Source organism: Entelurus aequoreus, linkage group LG12 (assembly GCF_033978785.1).
Source record: "Entelurus aequoreus isolate RoL-2023_Sb linkage group LG12, RoL_Eaeq_v1.1, whole genome shotgun sequence".
NCBI classification, from domain to species: domain Eukaryota; kingdom Metazoa; phylum Chordata; class Actinopteri; order Syngnathiformes; family Syngnathidae; genus Entelurus; species Entelurus aequoreus.
In genome coordinates, this window is record NC_084742.1 from 63,232,404 (window position 1) to 63,251,689 (window position 19,286).

Below are 19,286 nucleotides of genomic sequence, written 5' to 3' on the forward strand. Positions count from 1 at the left end.
CATACATTTGTAATTATTTAAATTCACATTTAATACCTCCAAGCCACTAGGGGGCGGCGTCTCTCATCAGCTGTACTTGTAAGTGGGAAGATGCTGATTTTTCCACTTTTTTTTTTAAAGTTATTTTTATAAATGGATTTTTGAAAATCCATTTATAAAAATAACTTTAAGGAAAAAAAAGTGCACTCCTAATTATACATTTGTAATTATTTAAATTCACATTTAATCCCTCCAAGCCACTAGGGGGCGGCTTCTCTCATCAGCTGTACTTGTAAGCAGAAAGATGCTGATTTTTCCACTTTTTTATTTTTTTAAAGTTATTTTTATAAATCGATTTCTGAAAATCGATTTATAAAAATAACTTAAACAAAAAAAATAAAATAGTGCTCTCCTAATCATACATTTGTAATTATTTAAATTCACATTTAATACCTCCAAGCCACTAGGGGGCGGCGTCTCTCATCAGCTGTACTTGTAATTGGAAAGATGCTGATTTTTCCCCTTTTTTTTTTAAAGTTATTTTTATAAATCGATTTTTGAAAATCGATTTATAAAAATTACTTTAAAAAAAAAAAAAGTGCACTCCTAATCATACATTTGTAATTACTTAAATTCACATTTAATCCCTCCAAGCCACTAGGGGGCCGCGTCTCTCATCAACTGCACTTATAAGCAGAAAGATGCTGATTTTCCACTTTTTTTTAAAGTTATTTTTATAAATCGATTCCTGAAAATCGATTTATTAAAATAATTTTCTTTAAAAATCGATTTTTGAAAATCAATTTATAAAAATAACTTAAAAAAAAAAAATTGCACTCCTAATTATACATTTGTAATTATTTAAATTCACATTTTATCCCTCCAAGCCACTAGGGGGTGGCGTCTCTCGTTAGCTGTACTTGTAGGCAGAAAGATGTTGATTTTTCCTTTTTTTTTTTTTTTTTTAAGTTATTTTTATAAATCGATTTATTTTTTTATAAATTGATTTCTGAAAATCGATTTATAAAAATAGCTTTAAAAAAAAAGTGCATCCTAATTATACATTTGTAGTTATTTAAATTCACATGTAATCCTTTCAAGCCACTAGGGGGAAGCGTCTCTCATTAGCTGTACTTGTAAGCAGAAAGATGTTGATTTTTCCTTTTTTTTTTTTTTTTAAGTTATTTTTATCAATCGATTTATTTTTTATAAATTAATTTCTGAAAATCGATTTATAAAAATATTGTTTTTTAAAAATCGATTTTTGAAAATCAATTTATAAAAATAACTTTAAAAAAAAAAAAAAGTGGAAAAATCTGCATCTTTCTGCTTATAAATACAGCTGATGAGAGACGCCGCCCCCTAGTGGCTTGGAGGTATTAAATGTGAGGGATTAAATGAAAATGGATGGATGGATTTCTGAAAATAAGGAATGGATTTAAAATCGGTATTAATAAGAATCGCGGTTCGGATGTGATCAATATTTGTGCACCCCTATTAGTTTCTCTCTTACAGTCCGGAACTATAATTACAGTATTCTACTTTGAAATAATAGTTAATTGCTGTGAAATAAAAGGATATTGTCATTTTGTTGTCATTTTAAAGTACATTTTGATTACAGTATTTTACTGTGAACTCCTGGTCAATTTTTACAGTGTAAAAAGAAGATTTGATACCGATGTCAAGCACTTTTCGTGCCACTTTACTGTAGCTTTATGTCCCCTTCTGTCAGGCTTGAACGAGCTCTGTCGCATTACCGCCGCGTTCCCGCGGGGGCGACGGCGAGTCGTGGTAGTGACTCCCGTGAAACGCTTGATGTCGCGCTTACCTGGAGGACCCCGGTGGCGTGCGGGGGTGGGGGGGGGACGACCCACAAACTGTATACCTTCAGCGGCTCTCTGTTCGTCGTACCGTTTGCTCGCTTGCGCCCTCCGCTGGCGCTCCGATGCTATGGCAGGAGTGGACCTGCATGGCTCTCCTTGTTTCATGTTGTTGAGAATGTGTGGATTTAGCCCGCCTAAATAAATGTTCCTGCTGGTGAACAACTAGATTGTTGCATGGGATAGTCAGTAGACTTCACCCCCCCACCCACCCAAAGGGACCTTTGGCTTTTTTGCCTTTGAGAACATGTATATTGTACAAATGTAGACTTCTACGCGGGGATGTAGTCGAGTAACAGCAAAGAGGAATGTTACACTCTGTGCTACATTTGCCATGTTTTTGTGGACAGACAATAAATGACCACATTTTCATCTACATTTATCCTGAGGTTTTTTTTTTAAGTCTTGTACATCAGGACTATTCCACTATTCCACTTACCGTATTTTTCGGACTATAAGGCTGTAGAGCAGCGGTGTCCAAAGTGCGGCCCGGGGGCCATTTGCGGCCCGCAGCTAATTGTTTACCGGCCCGCCACACAATCTGGAAATACTATTGTAAAATAAAAAAGAACAATAAAAAAAAGTGGAATGAGGTGACATCTAACTAGAAAAAGTTGCAATGTTGACACAAAAGCTGCCATGCAGGCGGGTTTTTTTTCTTCTTTTGTCTTTCTTCATTTTTCTTTTTTTGCCATTGCTCAAAAAAACAAACAATAATAATGACAAAAAATCCATGTTATAATGAATTATTTTCATGGCTCCAATTACTTCAAATATTTCACTTTAAAATGTTTTATGTGGTCAATATTGCATATATTGTGTAGTAGCCATATAAAAACATCAAAGTTTTCTTTGACAAAAGCGCATAAAACAAACAAAATAATAGTTGCAGCCAGGGGCGTCACTAGCTTTTAAGGACAGGGGGGGCTTCGCCCTCAGGAGATGCACAGGATGCGAGCGAACGTAGCGCACGAGCAAGAAAACTTCACAAACGGCTAACAAAGACTTAGAAATTAATCATTGTTATTATTATTATTTCTGTCGGTTTATTTTTAATCTGTGTTCAGTACAACAACAAACATGGGTTTGCACAGTGACATTTTGTTTACAGCATCAACAAGAAACAATGACTTGCATGATCCTTCAAGATACACTGAAACACAATGAAAGTCATGGCATTAGCCTCTATGTTATTCATTCACAACATAGAGGCTAATGCCACCACTTTAGCTCACAATACAATAATTGTTTGTTCCCAAATATTTTGAAGTTGCACAGATTACATTTTGGGCACATATGTGTCTAAAATGGTTGTAAATTTAAGCCCTGGAAATATTACTTAATTACTTGAATTAAAGTAATATCTGGATCGGGATAATTTGGCTTGTATATAATATATATATATATATATATTGTTGCGTTGACCAGCATTCCTCCAATGGGGAATTCAAATTGCTAGTCTCTCCCAGATTCTTTTTATGGCAATACGCTGATGTTTATATTCAATCTCCAGGCAATAGTTGGTATTTTGTAGTTTATTCTCAAAGCTTAGAGGACAAACCTGAGACCAACCCAGCACCCAAGCATTCCCTAGCCCGGTCCAGATCGGTCTAGCTCGGTCTAGCTCAAACTCCCGGAAGTCCCGTGATCTTACGTCTGTCCCTCGCCCCCACTCTCTTTGTTTAGACTACTCCGAGTTATCTCTACTCTGACACATTCCAATCTAGAAGGCCAACACCTTACTATGAGACTCAAAAGAAGGAAGAATACTAGCTATTCTTTATATGACTATAGGAGTTTAGAAAGAAGTAACACTTAAATATGGATATGCTTCCAACAATATATATATATATATATATATATATATATATATATATATATATATATATATATATATATATATATATATATATATATATATATATATATATATATATATATATAATATATATATATATATATATATATATATATATATATATATATATATATATATATATATATATATATATATATATATGTATATTATAGCAAGCCGTTAAGGAAATTAAAAATATATGGAAGTCTGAATAGAAAGGAGGAACTCTTATATATACTGTAATAAAGAAAGACTTAGAGTCCGTCTGCTGATCTGAAAAAGTGCCAAAGCTGTCAAAGAGCTGAGGGACCATCTTCAAAGTGCAATGCTGAAACAAATAATGCAAACAATAAAATGTAACTTCCAGGTCTTGAGATTAACGTAGTCCCGTCGTCCCGGGGACGGTAAAAAAAATGCACGGGACGAAATTAAATGCTTTAACCATTTTTTTTCTTTTTCTTTTTATGTATTTATTCATTTTACATTTTATATTAAATGTCTTGGTTTCTCCACCCTCTGAAAATCCTATGAAATGTTTAACAAGCCATCCTATAATAATACAACAGCTATTAATGTAACAATACAATAAAACAAATATATTTAATGATGTTTTTTTCATTTTTTTAACAATAGGCTAATGTACATTACTTTATATAGATTCTACAAGAAACAAAACTTAAAAACTAAATTATTTACAATTGCAGACACACCAGGTTCTTGTTCGGCAGTGCTGTGTGCTAATGTGCTTCGTACACCTGCAGGACCGCAAGCAAGGTCACAGAGAAAATGTGAACTGGATTTTGAGTAATGTGGGTATTTTCTATATGAACAAGTCCAAGGACCGCAAGCAAGGTTGCAGAGAAAATGCGGACTGGATTTTGAGTGATGTGGGCATTTTCTATATGAACAAGTGGAATGGATTGGATACACTAAAGGCACTAAAGGGGCTCTCTACCTTACGCTATGAAGTGAGGGGAAACTGAGTGAATAATGACAGGTTATATGATTATTTATTCAAACTCATATTCAGGCCACTTTATAATGAATATGTCGGCATGTATTTGTTAAAAAAAAAAAAATGTTTAAATAGATTTTTTTAATTTATTTTTTTTTAACACCAAATTATTTAGTGGGGCTTGATAACATTTTAGGGGGGCTTGAGCCCCCCTAAAATAGGCCTAACAATGCCAATGGTTCCAGCATAAAAATGACAGATATGTCTGAAGTTGATCTCGTAACTTAAGTGTTGAAATTAAAAGAAAAACCTAATAAAAATGTATCACTTTATGAGTGGGGCACCTTTTGGACCCCAAATATATTTAGTGATTTTTTTATTTATCTTTTCACTGTGATTACTCAAAAATATGAAATAATTAAAAATCAATGGTGTCCTGCATTATTGATCTTTTATGGCTCTAATTACTACATACTGCATATTTCAGTTTTACTATAAAAAAAAACTAAGTTGTTTTTCACAGAAAAGCCATAAAACATTTTTTTTAATTTGTATTACTTTATATCAACTTGAAGTTGATATAGAGATTTACTGTAAGCGTTGAATAATTTAAAAAAAAAACAATAATCTGACTTATTTTTAACATTTTAATGACTGAGACCCTTTATGGTCCCCGGGATCCCTAAAGGTAAAATAAATAAAAAATCCATATATTTTGTTACGGTTTGAAAATGAAAAATATCAAAATGGCACCCATATGCTTTAATTTTCCCTTGTGCGGCCCCCAGTGGAAAAAGTTTGGACACCCCTGCTGTAGAAGATGCCCTCTAATGGGTTCTGAAGACCACCACACACTGCCAGGAAAGCACGGGATTCAGGGTATAACACTGTTTTATTTTCATATAATAGTGCCAGTCTTTTGCTTTCCAGCAAAATGTCTGTCTGCGTCCAGTCTCTCGCTCTCTCTCTTTCGCTCCAACTCCGGCTCCAACAGCGTGTCTCGTGCCGGCTGCTGCTCATGAAGGCGACACGTGATCAGATGACAAGGCCCACCTGGGCCATCCACTCACCTGCCGCTGTCTTCAAGGCAGGTCCTTGCACACCCCGTTCCGCGGCAGGCCCACAGGCCACGCCCCCCTCCACAAAGGCGAAAATCCTTTCATTCTCTCAAAAATCGACATAAGAGATACGTGTAGACTGCAATGCGATGGCAGTCGCACATGAGAGATACGTGTAGACTGCTATATGATGGCAGTCACACATGGGAGATACGTGTAGACTGCTATATGATGGCAGTCACACATAAGAGATACGTGTAGACTGCCATATGACTTAAGTAAACAACACCAAAATGTTATATGTTCCATTGAAAATATAGAACATTACACAAAAATCTGTCAAAATGTTTTAGTAGGACTTTGGTAAGCTATGAAGCCACACCGCTTGATGGATTGTACTGTGCTTCAACATAGGAGTATTATTATGGTGTGTGTATAAGGTAAGACATATTATTTGGCGTTTTGTTTCGCAATATTATGCAAAAGCAGCTTTTCTTACCTTCTTAAATGTTATGTAGACCACAAGGAAGTCTTTTTACATTTAGAAAACAATCAAAATAATATGACCCCTTTAATGCGCCTTATAATCCGGTGCGCCCTATGGTCTGGAAAATACGGTATCATTCCGGCCGGGGAAAGACACCATACTCGTACGTCAGGACTATTCCACTATTTCACTCACCATATTTTTGGTTGTGCTTACCGACCTCGAAGCTATTTTATTTGGTACATGGTGTAATAATAAGTCATTCTTATTTACCGTACTAGGCAAAATAAGAATGATAGCAGTGTTTCCCATAAACTGCCAAGATACCTGTGGCGGTGGGGGCGTGGCTATGGGCGTGGCTATGGGCGTGGTCACCATGATATCGAATATTTGCATAATTTACTACAATGATTTGATTTTCTCTAAAAAGGCTCAAAAAATGTATACTTACTAATTAATAAAAACAGTTTTGTTTTAAACGTCCATCCATCCATCTATCCATCCATTTTACGATATAATTACAACACTTTATGTACATATTTATATACAGATTTGAACAATAAGTTATTCACTGAAATATATTTATTAATTGTGGTTCTCACAAAAAATATATCTTATAAAATAAAAAAGCTAAAATGTCTCAAAGCTCTGCCCCTTTAATTAGTGCATACTAAATAATTTAACTTTAGCCTACTACTACAACCATATTATTTACCAGCAACATAAAGTGAAACAGAGGCAGAGGTGTCCTGCCACAGTCAGTAACAAATGAACAGAAAACAGTAGTGGTGGTAGATAGACACAGAGCTTCATCAAACATCTGATCCACTGAACACGGAGCTCCAAAAATCTTGAACTTTAGACTGCCATCAGTTTTACTCCCTACACTTAACCATGTGTTTCCTACTGCCTGCAGACTTTGCACCCTTTGTTATATACACATGTTGTGTTTCTAATATAAATACATTTAATAAAGTCAAATACAAATAAGGCAACAAGAGAAGTATCCTACACTTCTCTTTTGTAAAGTAAATCTGAACAGTCAATATGGGCGTCTACATCAACTATATGATTTGCCTGAGAAGCTGGAGAGGACAAAAAAAAAAAAAAAAAAAATTGTTTTAATTTTTTATTTTTTTAATTTATTTATTTTATTTGTGGCGGACGTAATTCTTTCGTGGTGGGCCGCCACAAATAAATGAATGTGTGGGAAACCCTGGATAGTGAAGTACAGGCCCTCATGTCCTTTTTTTTTATATGTGGCCCCCAAAATCAATCAATCAATCAATCAATGTTTATTTATATAGCCCTAAATCACAAGTGTCTCAAAGGGCTGTACAAGCCACAACGACATCCTCGGTACAGAGCCCACATACGGGCAAGGAAAACTCACCCCAGTGGGACGTCAATGTGAATGACTATGAGAAACCTTGGAGAGGACCGCATATGTGGGTAACCCCCCCGCCCCCTCTAGGGGAGACCGAAAGCAATGGATGTCGAGTGGGTCTGACATAATATTGTGAAAGTCCAACACATCAGCGAAAGTCCAGTCCATGGTGGGGCCAGCAGGAACCATCCCGAGTGGAGACGGGTCAGCAGCGTAGAGATGTCCCCATCTGATGGACATGCTAGCGGTCCAACCCGGGTTGGGAGCAGAGTAGAAAAGAAAAGAAACGGCAGATCAACTGGTCTAAAAAGGGAGTCTATTTAAAGGCTAGAGTATACAAATGAGTTTTAAGATGAGACTTAAATGCTTCTACTGAGGTAGCATCTCTAACTTTTACCGGGAGGGCATTCCATAGTATTGGAGCCCGAATAGAAAACGCTCTATAGCCCGCATACTTTTTTTGGGCTCTGGGAATCACTAATAAGCCGGAGTTCTTTGAACGCAGATTTCTTGCCGGGACATATGGTACAATACAATCGTCAAGATAGGCAGGAGCTTGACCGTGTAGTATTTTATACGTAAGTAGTAAAACCTTAAAGTCACATCTTAGGTGCACAGGAAGCCAGTGCAAGTGAGCCAGTATAGGTGTAATATGATCAAACTTTCTTGTTTTTGTCAAAAGTCTAGCAGCCGCATTTTGTACCAACTGTAATCTTTTAATGCTAGACATAGGGAGGCCCGAAAACAAAACGTTACAGTAATCGAGACGAGATGTAACGAACGCATGGATAATGATCTCAGCATCGCTTGTGGACAAAATGGAACGAATTTTAGCGATATTACGGAGATGAAAGAAGGCCGTTTTAGTAACACTCTTAATGTGTGACTCAAACGAGAGAGTTGGGTCGAAGATAATACCCAGATTCTTTACCGAGTCGCCTTGTTTAATTGTTTGGTTGTCAAATGTTAAGGTGGTATTATTAAATAGATGTCGGTGTTGAGCACGACCGATAATCAGCATTTCCGTTTTCTTAGCGTCGAGTTGCAAAAAGTTAGCGGACATCCATTGTTTAATTTCATTAAGACACGCCTCCAGCTGACTACAATCCGGCGTGTTGGTCAGCTTTAGGGGCATGTAGAGTTGAGTGTCATCAGCATAACAGTGAAAGCTAACACCGTATTTGCGTATGATGTCACCTAGCGGCAGCATGTAAATACTAAAGAGTGCAGGGCCAAGAACCGAACCCTGGGGAACTCCGCACGTTACCTTGACATAGTCCGAGGTCACATTGTTATGGGAGACACACTGCATCCTGTCAGTAAGATAAGAGTTAAACCAAGACAAGGCTAAGTCTGTCATCCCAATACGCGTTTTGATACGCTCTAATAAAATATTATGATCAACAGTATCGAAAGCAGCGCTAAGATCAAGAAGCAGCAACATAGATGAAGCATCAGAATCCATCGTTAGCAATAGATCATTAGTCATTTTTGCGAGGGCTGTCTCCGTAGAGTGATTTGCCCTGAAACCGGACTGAAAAGGTTCACAGAGATTGTTAGACGCTAAGTGTTCATTTAGCTGCTGTGCTACAATTTTTTCGAGGATTTTCGAGATAAACGGAAGGTGGGACACCGGCCGGTAGTTTACCAGGAGATCAGGATCGAGGTTAGGTCTTTTGAGTAGAGGATGAATAAGCGCTTTTTTGAATGCTAGGGGAACAGTGCCAGAGGAAAGTGATAAGTTTATAATATTTAACACTGATGGACCTAATAATACAAAAAGCTCCTTGATAAGTTTCCCAGGAATTGGGTCAAGTAAACATGTTGTTTGTTTTGTCCCATTTACACATTTTGACAATTCCTCCAATGTTATTTCATCAAAGAGAGAGAAACTATTTTGGAGGGCGGTATCCGTCGTATATACAGTCGTATTTGTGTTAATAGAACCCAGTTGTAGCTGAGATGCATTGTCTTTAATCTCTTTTCTAATGACTTCAATTTTCTTATTAAATAAAGGAGTTGAATATCCCTGCTATGCATTTTTAACTAAGTAATAACACGGTTGCTGTTAATAACGACATATAGTCAATAATATAAGCGTGATGTAAACATTCAAGGTACTTAAAACGTCTACAGTATATTATTTACTAAATGACACTGGATCTGCGCCATTTTATTGTGCAACTCTCAAAATAAACTTACATGTATTTATTTTTTTAAACGTTTTTTTAACCCTAAACATATTCAACTACTCAAAACGTGTATTGTTCTATCTCAGGACACTTTGATTCATTTTTCTTCAAGGCTCCTCAGCCCAATATGACTCCTTTTTAGTAACAGGAGTGAGTTGTTGGCATAGAATTAGCCCAAACACGAAACAGAACCACATAGCATTCATGCTCATAGCTTGTTGACAGTGATTTAAAAAAATAAATATATTTCTTTAAATAAAAACACACTAAATAATATTTCACATTTTTAGGGGGTAATGTGTTAGGGTAACAGAAAACCCTTAGGGACCGCTAAAGTGTCATTTTATTATTTTTCTGAGGTGTCAAGTTTGAAGTCACGTGACTTTTTTGAAGCAACAAATATTTCTGCCCAATTTTTTTTTTTTACACTTTATTTTGACAAACTGAATTTTTTGCCAATGTACTTGTGGCGGTAGGGGGCGGTGTCAATATGACGCCATCATATAATTTGCATAATCAGCAATGATGCATATATAGTTGTTAAAAAGGCTAAATAAAAGTGTTATATAATTAAAACAAAATCTGTGTTATTGGTCATTAGGACCAACACCAGTTTTCTTTTGTTTTGCTTTATTTTTTTTTACTAAATAATATTTCACATTTTAGGGGGTAATGTGTTAGTTAGTGTAACAGAAAACCCTTAGGGACCGCTAAAGTGTCATTTTATCATTTTTTTTGAGGTGGGACTACAGATGAAAACTAGCTTTCTGGCTAATTCTGGATTTTTTTTAACCATGTGTAGTCATGTGTTTTTTATGAAATTGCATTGTCCCCTTTGAAATAAACAAAATGAAACAATCTAATCTAATTGTCAAACACGTCATTCTGATCTGTGTCATTGCTGCATTACTCCATATCACCAGCAGGGGGAAGTGCTCTTCACCTCACGCCACATATTCCCAGTGAAGAAGACGAGACTTGTTCCTTAGCAAAGGAATGTAAAGTTTGCTAATATATCGCTGTGGGGTTTTCTTCTCTTCCCTCGGACGTGATTTATAATGTTATAGTCGGCGGTTATATTGTCGAGTGCGGATTAAATTCTAAAGCTAAATGTCAACGGAATGAGGATTCTCTCCCGGACCGCGCATGCGCACTGCGGACATAAAAATCGAGCCGCCTTTCCGTCCCCGCCAACTGGCATCGCAGGGTCTACTCCCAATCTACCCCGACTTCATCTGCCCGGCTCTTTCAACGCCGCCCGTGGCTCAATGGAGACGTTACATCGCACGGGAAACGGTAAACCGAGCAAAAGTGACCAAATGGGCCACTCGTGAGGATTTACCGGGCTTTTCTTCAGGATTGTGTGCGTCCGATTTTCAACATGGCGTACCCCGCTGTGAGATGGCGTCGCAGCCCGTAGCCGCGTTGAAGTTTAGCGGTGGGCTAAGCTATTATTCAACAACATATGGATTTTTTTTTACAACACAAACAGTCGAAATGTTTACAAAACCAATTCACCGGCTTGTATAAGCTAACAGCTAGCCACTCGTGACAACAAACGCTCTAAATATGACTCTAAAGTGTTGCGTTCGGCGGCCTCAAGTAAGACTGAGTTGTTATGCAACGCCGGTTTGAATATAAACTAACCACAGTTGTGGCATTAAAAAAAACGTACAGGGACGAACTAAGGACGAGATGATGTCACAATCGAAGCAGTTAGCGGCGTCGCGATTTCACTCAAATTGTGTTTTACCGTAGTCATTTCTTGAAATTCCGACGCACGTATCTGTCCGTGAAGGCACCGGTAGACCCCACTCAACTTGAATACAAAAATAATTACAAATGTCCAATTTCCTGGCTTCAAATACTAATGAAATTAAATGGTGAACTCTCATAGGCACTGATTTTATAGTTTTGCAGCTCTGTGTGGGGGCAATTGTTACTTTCCACCCACAGTCTGAATGCTTCTGTACACTGCAAAAACTGAAATCTCAAATAAGGGTTATATTTGCTTATTTTCTGTATGATAAGATAATTCTTCTCACTAAGCAGATTTTATGTTAGAGTGTTTTACTTGTTTTAAGGGTTAGGGTCCTAAATTATCTCAGTAAGATATTACAGCTTGTAGCTGAGATGTTATGGCCTATATTGAGTAAAACATGCTTGAAACTAGAATATCAACTGATGCAAAGCTGTGTCATTAACACTCACAAGTATAAAACTACTTTTTTAAAGTAATAATTTCTTACTTCAAGCATGAAAAAAAAAATCATGATGAATGGCACGAGCATTTACTTAATTTAAGAATATTTTTCCAACATTTTGAGCAAAAAGGTCTCTCTTTTTTTTGTACCAGGAAAAGTGCACTTGTTATTAGTGAGAATATACTTATTTTAAGGTACTTTTGGGTTCATTGAGGTTAGCTAATTTTACTTGTTTTGGAAAGTCTTGACCAGCCAAATTTTCTTGTTCTATCGGCAGATAATTTTGCTTAGTTCAAATAAAATACACCTAATTTTATTTAATTTTTTTCTTGTTTTTGAACACTGACTTTTTGCGGTGTATATAGTATAATATTTAAACAACACATTCAGAACATTCGTTCTCGTGACTGGACTGTGCACCTTACCTCCTTTTGCACCATTTTTCTTTCCTTCCTATGTTTTGTTGTCGCACTGATCCTGGAGTTGCTTTTAATCTCATTGTACCTGTGTATAGTGACAATAAAAGGCATTCTATTCTATTGTAAATAGCAGTGGCGGGCCGTGCGTTTCCCAACTAGGCCTTCAGTGATCTCCGACTTCAATGATTACCTCTCAAAATAGCATAATTGATGTCACCACATGATCATGGCTGGAGAAATACTGTACAGGAACACATTTACACCCAACTTTGTATTAAAGTATATAACTGGTTATTTGTTGGCGCATTTAAAATCAATTAAAACATACACCGTACATTTCTCTGCTTGGCTTGATTCAAAGTACCGTATTTTTCGGACTATAAGCCGCTCCGGAGTCTAAGTCGCACCAGCCGAAAATGCATAATAAAGAAGGAAAAAAACATATAAGTCGCACTGGAGTGTAAGTCGCATTTTTATTTGATAAAAGCCAACCCCAAGAATAGACATTTGAAAGGCAATTTAAAATAAATAAAGAATAGTGAAAAACAGGCTGAATAAGTGTACGTTATATGAGGCATAAATAACCAACTGAGAACGTGCCTGGTATGTTAACGTAACATATTATGGTAAGAGTCATTCAAATAACTATAACATATAGAACATGCTATACGTTTACAAAACAATCTGTCACTCCTAATCGCTAATTCCCATGAAATCTTATACGTCTAGTCTCTTACGTGAATGAGCTAAATAATATTATTTGATATTTTACGCTAATGTGTTAATAATTTCACACATAAGTCGCCCCTGAGTATGAGTCGCACTCCCGGCCAAACTATGAAAAAAACTGCGACTTACCGTCTGAAAAATACGGTACACGCCTCTCAAATATATATTAACTGCCCTGACCACATGATGGCGACAAACACACATGTAACAATGTTAATTAAATGACAAGCGTGACACACTTTAACGACAACAGTTTACAACTTTTAGTTGTAACAGAACAGCAACTGTCTATCAACTGCATGTGTTCTCAAATTCATCCGCTAACGGCCCCGGTGACGTGTCCAATCACAGGACGTGTAAATGTCACGTTCAACGTGAGGCCAGCCAGAAGGCCTTACTGACAACAACTCCTGATCTGTTTGGCTATGGCAATTATCTATCGACTGTATGTGCCCGTTCACTTAGAGTGCACAAGCGCCTGCATTGATGATTCTGAAGGCCCGGGGCAGATTTGGTACAGCATGGCAACATAAGCTAGCCGAATTATGATTGGATACAAACTAAAACTAAAAACAACTGCACTGGAAGGAGCATAATATGACATGAAGAGAATATGAATACTTTTAGATATTTAGGGAAAGTAAATTAAAAACATTTTTTTTAATCTTTAATTATGATCATGATTTCTGGGTATGTTAGGCCAGCAGAGAAGGCCTTGCTGCACTGCAAAAAGTCAGTGTTCAAAAACAAGGAAAAAAATACAAAAATGAGGGTTATTTTATTTAAACTAAGCAAAATTATCTGCCAATAGAACAAGAAAATTTGGCTTGTCAAGACTTTCCAAAACAAGTAAAATTAGCTAACTTCAATGAACCCAAAAATACCTTAAAATAAGTATATTCTCACTAATAGCAAGTGCACTTTTCTTGGTAGAAAAAAAAAAAGAGACCTTTTTGCTCAATATGTTGAAAAATATTCTTAAATGAAGTAAATGCTATTGCCATTATCTTGACATAATGATATGCGCTCTGCATTACATTTCTTGAAACCAGCAAACTTATACTATAAACTACTTTATTGTTCTTAATGGAAAGGCAACAAGGCAACCGCTTGTTACTCTCGGGGTCTCCTAGCCGCTCAGGCAAAACATATTGTCTAAAAATGCATTTTTCCATCGATAACATGACATCATCGCGTCAAGTGCGTGCTCTTTCAGTCAATTAGTGCGCATATAAACAGCCCGGCCCCAAACATTTTTTTTGTCATTTTGAAGCATTTACCTGAATGTGCATGAACTATTTCTGTTCAAAATTGTTTGAAATGTCACATGTTAAATGTTTAAATATTAACTGTCAGTTTACTGTACCAACTCTACTACTATATGAGTACGTATTTTCTATTGTTTCATTGAAAATAAAACGGCAAAGTCCATTTGGCTGTCATCTGTTTTAATTATGAGACACAACTGTTTCAAAGTCATGATTTTTTTTTCATGCTTGAAATAAAAAATTATTCAGTGTTTCCCACACATTCATTTATTTGTGGCGGCCCGCCACAAAAGAATTATGTCCGCCACAAATAAAAAAAATGTTTTTATTTTTTTAAATTTTAATTTTATTTTTTTTCCTGTCCTGTCCAGCTTCTCAGGCAAATCATATAGTTGATGTAGATGCCCATATAGGCTGTTCAGATTTACTTTACAAAAGAGAAGTGTAGGATACTTCTCTTGTTGCCTTATTTGTATTTGACCACTACTGTTTTCTGTTTATTTGTTACTGACTGTGGCAGGACACCTCTGCCTCTGTTTCACTTTATGTTGCTGGTAAATAATATGGTTGTAGTAGTAGGCTAAAGTTAAATTATTATATAAATTAGCAGAGCTTTAAGAGACATTTTAGCTTTTATATTTTATAAGATATATTTTTTGTAAGAACCACAATTAATAAATATATTTCAGTGAATAACTTATTGTTCAAATCTGTATATAAATATGTACATAAAGTGTTGTAATTATATTGTAAAATGGATGGATGGATGGACGTTTAAAACAAAACAGTTATTATTAATTAGTAAGTATACATTTTTTGAGCCTTTTAGAGAAAATCATATTGTAGTAAATTAGGCAAATTACTCGATGATGTCATGGTGGCCACGCCAATAACCACGCCCCCACCGCCACAGGTATCTTGGCAGTTTATGGGAAACACTGTTATTACTTTAAAAAAGTAGTTTTATACTCGTGAGTGTTGATGACACAGCTTTGCAACAGTTGATATTCTAGTTTTAAGCATGTTTTACTCAATACAGGTCATAAAATCTCAGCAACAAGCTGTAATATCTTACTGAGATACCGTATTTTTCGGACTATAAATCACAGTTTTTTTTCATAGTTTGGCCGGGGGTGCGACTTATACTCAGGAGCGACTTATGTGTGAGATTATTAACACATTAGCGTAAAATATCAAATAATATTATTTAGCTCATTCACGTAAGAGACTAGACGTATAAGATTTCATGGGATTTAGCGATTAGGAGTGACAGATTGTTTGGTAAACGTATAGCATGTTCTATATGTTATAGTTATTTGAATGACTAACCATAAAATGTTACGTTAACATACCAGGCACGTTCTCAGTTGGTTATTTATGCCTCATATAACGTACACTTATTCAGCCTGTTGTTCACTATTCTTTATTTATTTTAAATTGCCTTTTAAATGTCTATTCTTGGTGTTGAGTTTTATCAAATACATTTCCCCAAAAAATGCGACTTATACTCCAGTGCGACTTATGTTTTTTTCCTTCTTTATTATGCATTTTCGGCCGGTGCGACTTATTATCCGAAAAATACGGTAATTTAGGACCAAAACCCTTAAAACAAGTAAAACACTCTAACATAAAATCTGCTTAGTGAGAATAATTATCTTATCAGACAGAAAATAAGCAAATTTCACCCTTATTTGAGATATTTCATCTTACTTACATTTAAGTTTTTGCAGTGTGGCCTTGAAGGCACATGACTTATACATTTGTTTTTCCAGATTCTCTACTCCTGCTGCCTTCTCTTCGCCTCTTCATCCCGCAACTGCGCCTGGTGTCGGCTGCCATGTGGCAGGTGGTGCAGCGGGCGGACGTGCAGGACTATGGCATGGTGGAGGAGTTTGTCGGCACAGTGACCGACATTTTGCCGGAACTTTTGAACGCCGATCAGAAGGCTCAGCTGATGCTGGGCCTGAGAGCGCGGGTGAGAGGAATGATAACCAGCAGCGTCCACGTCATGGACAATGACAGCTGTGAAATGTAACATATTTGCGGCAGGTGGTTCTTGAATTGTGTCGGGCTGAGGCGGAACCAGAAAGAGAAGCCCTCGAGATGCATCTGGCCAGGATCAAAACACTAATATCCACTTGGGCGGCACAGGTAAGCTCTTCCTCGTGATCAAATCATCATTATTATTTTTTTGTACTTAAACACCTGTGTATTCTAGCCGTGCTTTGCAGAAGTCCAGTTTTCGGAGTCCAATTTTGTGGACCAGATTGAGTTGCTAATCAAAGACCCCGAAGAGAGGACTAAATTTTTCCAGGTTTGTGTAAAATCCAATGTCGGAGCCGTCGGCTTTTGTGGCTGTCTGACATGAAAATACATCTGTTCCAGGATGTGTTTCCCACCGCTTTTGGACACGATTATGACAGTGCTCTCCAGGTGCTGATGCTGGACTTCCTGTCCAGATTTGAGAAGTTTCTACCCGTGCCAGATATCCAGCAGGTACCAGAATCACAGTGAAACTGTCATCAGATGCAGTCTTTCCAACAGATTGCCAATGTACTTGTGGCGGTAGGGGGCGGTGTCAATATGACGTCATCATATAATTTGCATAATCAGCAATGATGCATATATAGTTGTTAAAAAGGCAAAATAAAAGTGTTATTTAGTTCAAACAAATCTGTTATTGGTAAATAGTATCAACACAATTTTTGTTTTGCTTTATTTTTCAATGGTTGCTGCTTATTTTTTTACTACAAAACTCAAAAGCAGTGAAGTTGTCACGTTGTGTAAATAGTAAATAAAAACAGAATACAATGATTTGCAAATCCTTTTCAACCTATATTCAATTTAATAGACTGCAAAGACAAGATATTTAACGTTCGAACTGAGAAACTTTAAAAAAAAATGTTTGCAAATAATCATTAACTTAGAACTTAATGGCAGCAACACATTGCAAAATAGTTGTCACAGGGGCATTTTTACCACTGTGTTACATGGCCTTTCCTTTTAACAACACTCAGTAAAGGTTTGGGAACTGAGGAGACACATTTTTGAAGTGGAATTCTTTCCCATTCTTGCTTGATGTGCAGCTTAAGTTGTTCAACAGTCCGTTCTCATATTTTAGGCTTCATAATGCGCCACAGGTCTGGACTACAGGCAGGCCAGTCTAGTACCCGCACTCTTTTACTATGAAGACACGCTGTTGTAACACGTGGCTTGGCATTGTCTTGCTGAAATAAGCAGGGGCGTCCATGATAACGTTGCTTGGATGGCAACATATGTTGCTCCAAAAGCTGTATGTACCTTTCAGCATTAATGGCGCCTTCACAGATGTGTAAGTTACCCATGTTTTGGGAACTAATACACCCCCATACCATCACACATGCTGGCTTTTACACTTTGCGCCTAGAACAATCCGGATGGTTCTTTTCCTCTTTGGTACACGACGTCCACAGTTTCCAAAAACAATTTGAAATGTGGACTCGTCAGATTACAGAACACTTTTCCACTTTGCGTCAGTCCATCTTAGATGAGCTCGGGCCCAGCAAAGCCGACGCCGTTCCTGGGTGTTGTTGATAAATGGCTTTGGCTTTGCATAGTAGAGTTTTAACTTGCACTTACAGATGTAGCGACCAACTGTAGTTACTGACAGTGGTTTTCTGAAGTGTTCCTGAGCCCATGCAGTGATATCCTTTACACACTGATGTCGATTTTTTAATGCAGTACCGCCTGAGGGATCGAAGGTCCGTAATATCATCGCTTACGTGCAGTGATTTCTCCAGATTCACTCAGTAAATGTTTGGGAACTGAGAATACACATTTTTGAAGCTTTTCAGGTGGAATTATTTCCCATTCTTGCTTGATGTACAGCTTAAGTTGTTCAACAGTCTCCATTGTGGTATTTTAGGCTTCATAATGCACCACACATTTTCAATGGGAGACAGGTCTGGACTACAGGCAGGCCAGTCTAGTACCCGCACTCTTTTACTACGAAGCCACGCTGTTGTAACACGTGGCTTGGCATTGTCTTGCTGAAATAAGCAGGGGCGTCCATGATAACGTTGCTTGGATGGCAACGTGTGTTGCTCCAAAACCTGTATGTACCTTTCAGCATTAATGGCGCCTTCACAGATGTGTAAGTTACCCATGTCTTGGGCACTAATGCACCCCCATACCATCACACATGCTGCCTTTTACACTTTGCGCCTAGAACAGTTCGGATGGTTATTTTCCTCTTTGGTCCGGAGGACACAACGTCCACAGTTTCCAAAAACAATTTGAAATGTGGACTCGTCAGATTACAGAACACTTTTCCACTTTGTATCAGTCCATCTTAGATGAGCTCGGGCCCAGCAAAGCCGGCGCCGTTCCTGGGTGTTGTTGATAAATGGCTTTAGCTTTGCATAGTAGAGTTTTAACTTGCACTTACAGATGTAGCGACCAACTGTAGTTACTGACAGTGGTTTTCTGAAGTGTTCCTGAGCCCATGCAGTGATATCCTTTACACACCGATGTCGATTTTTTAATGCAGTACCGCCTGAGGGATCGAAGGTCTGTAATATCATCGCTTACGTGCAGTGATTTCTCCAGATTCACTCAGTAAATGTTTGGGAACTGAGAATACACATTTTTGAAGCATTTCAGGTGGAATTATTTCCCATTCTTGCTTGATGTACAGCTTAAGTTGTTCAACAGTCTCCATTGTGGTATTTTAGGCTTCATAATGCACCACACATTTTCAATGGGAGACAGGTCTGGACTACAGGCAGGCCAGTCTAGTACCCGCACTCTTTTACTACGAAGCCACGCTGTTGTAACACGTGGCTTGGCATTGTCTTGCTGAAATAAACAGGGGCGTCCATGATAACGTTGC

The 19,286-nt window shown here is 37.4% G+C and overlaps 1 protein-coding gene across 1 annotated transcript in view; it reads left to right on the forward strand.

Moving 5' to 3' along the window:
* Positions 1–10,835: 10,835 nt before the first annotated feature.
* LOC133662919 (zinc finger protein 11-like) overlaps positions 10,836–19,286 on the forward strand; it is an 18,897-nt gene continuing 10,446 nt past the window's right edge. The window contains exons 1-5 of the mRNA XM_062067114.1: positions 10,836–11,092; positions 16,189–16,391; positions 16,466–16,567; positions 16,635–16,730; positions 16,802–16,912. Coding sequence (XP_061923098.1) covers positions 10,918–11,092; positions 16,189–16,391; positions 16,466–16,567; positions 16,635–16,730; positions 16,802–16,912 — 687 coding nt within the window. The 5' untranslated portion in view covers positions 10,836–10,917. The remainder of the gene's footprint in view (positions 11,093–16,188; positions 16,392–16,465; positions 16,568–16,634; positions 16,731–16,801; positions 16,913–19,286) is intronic.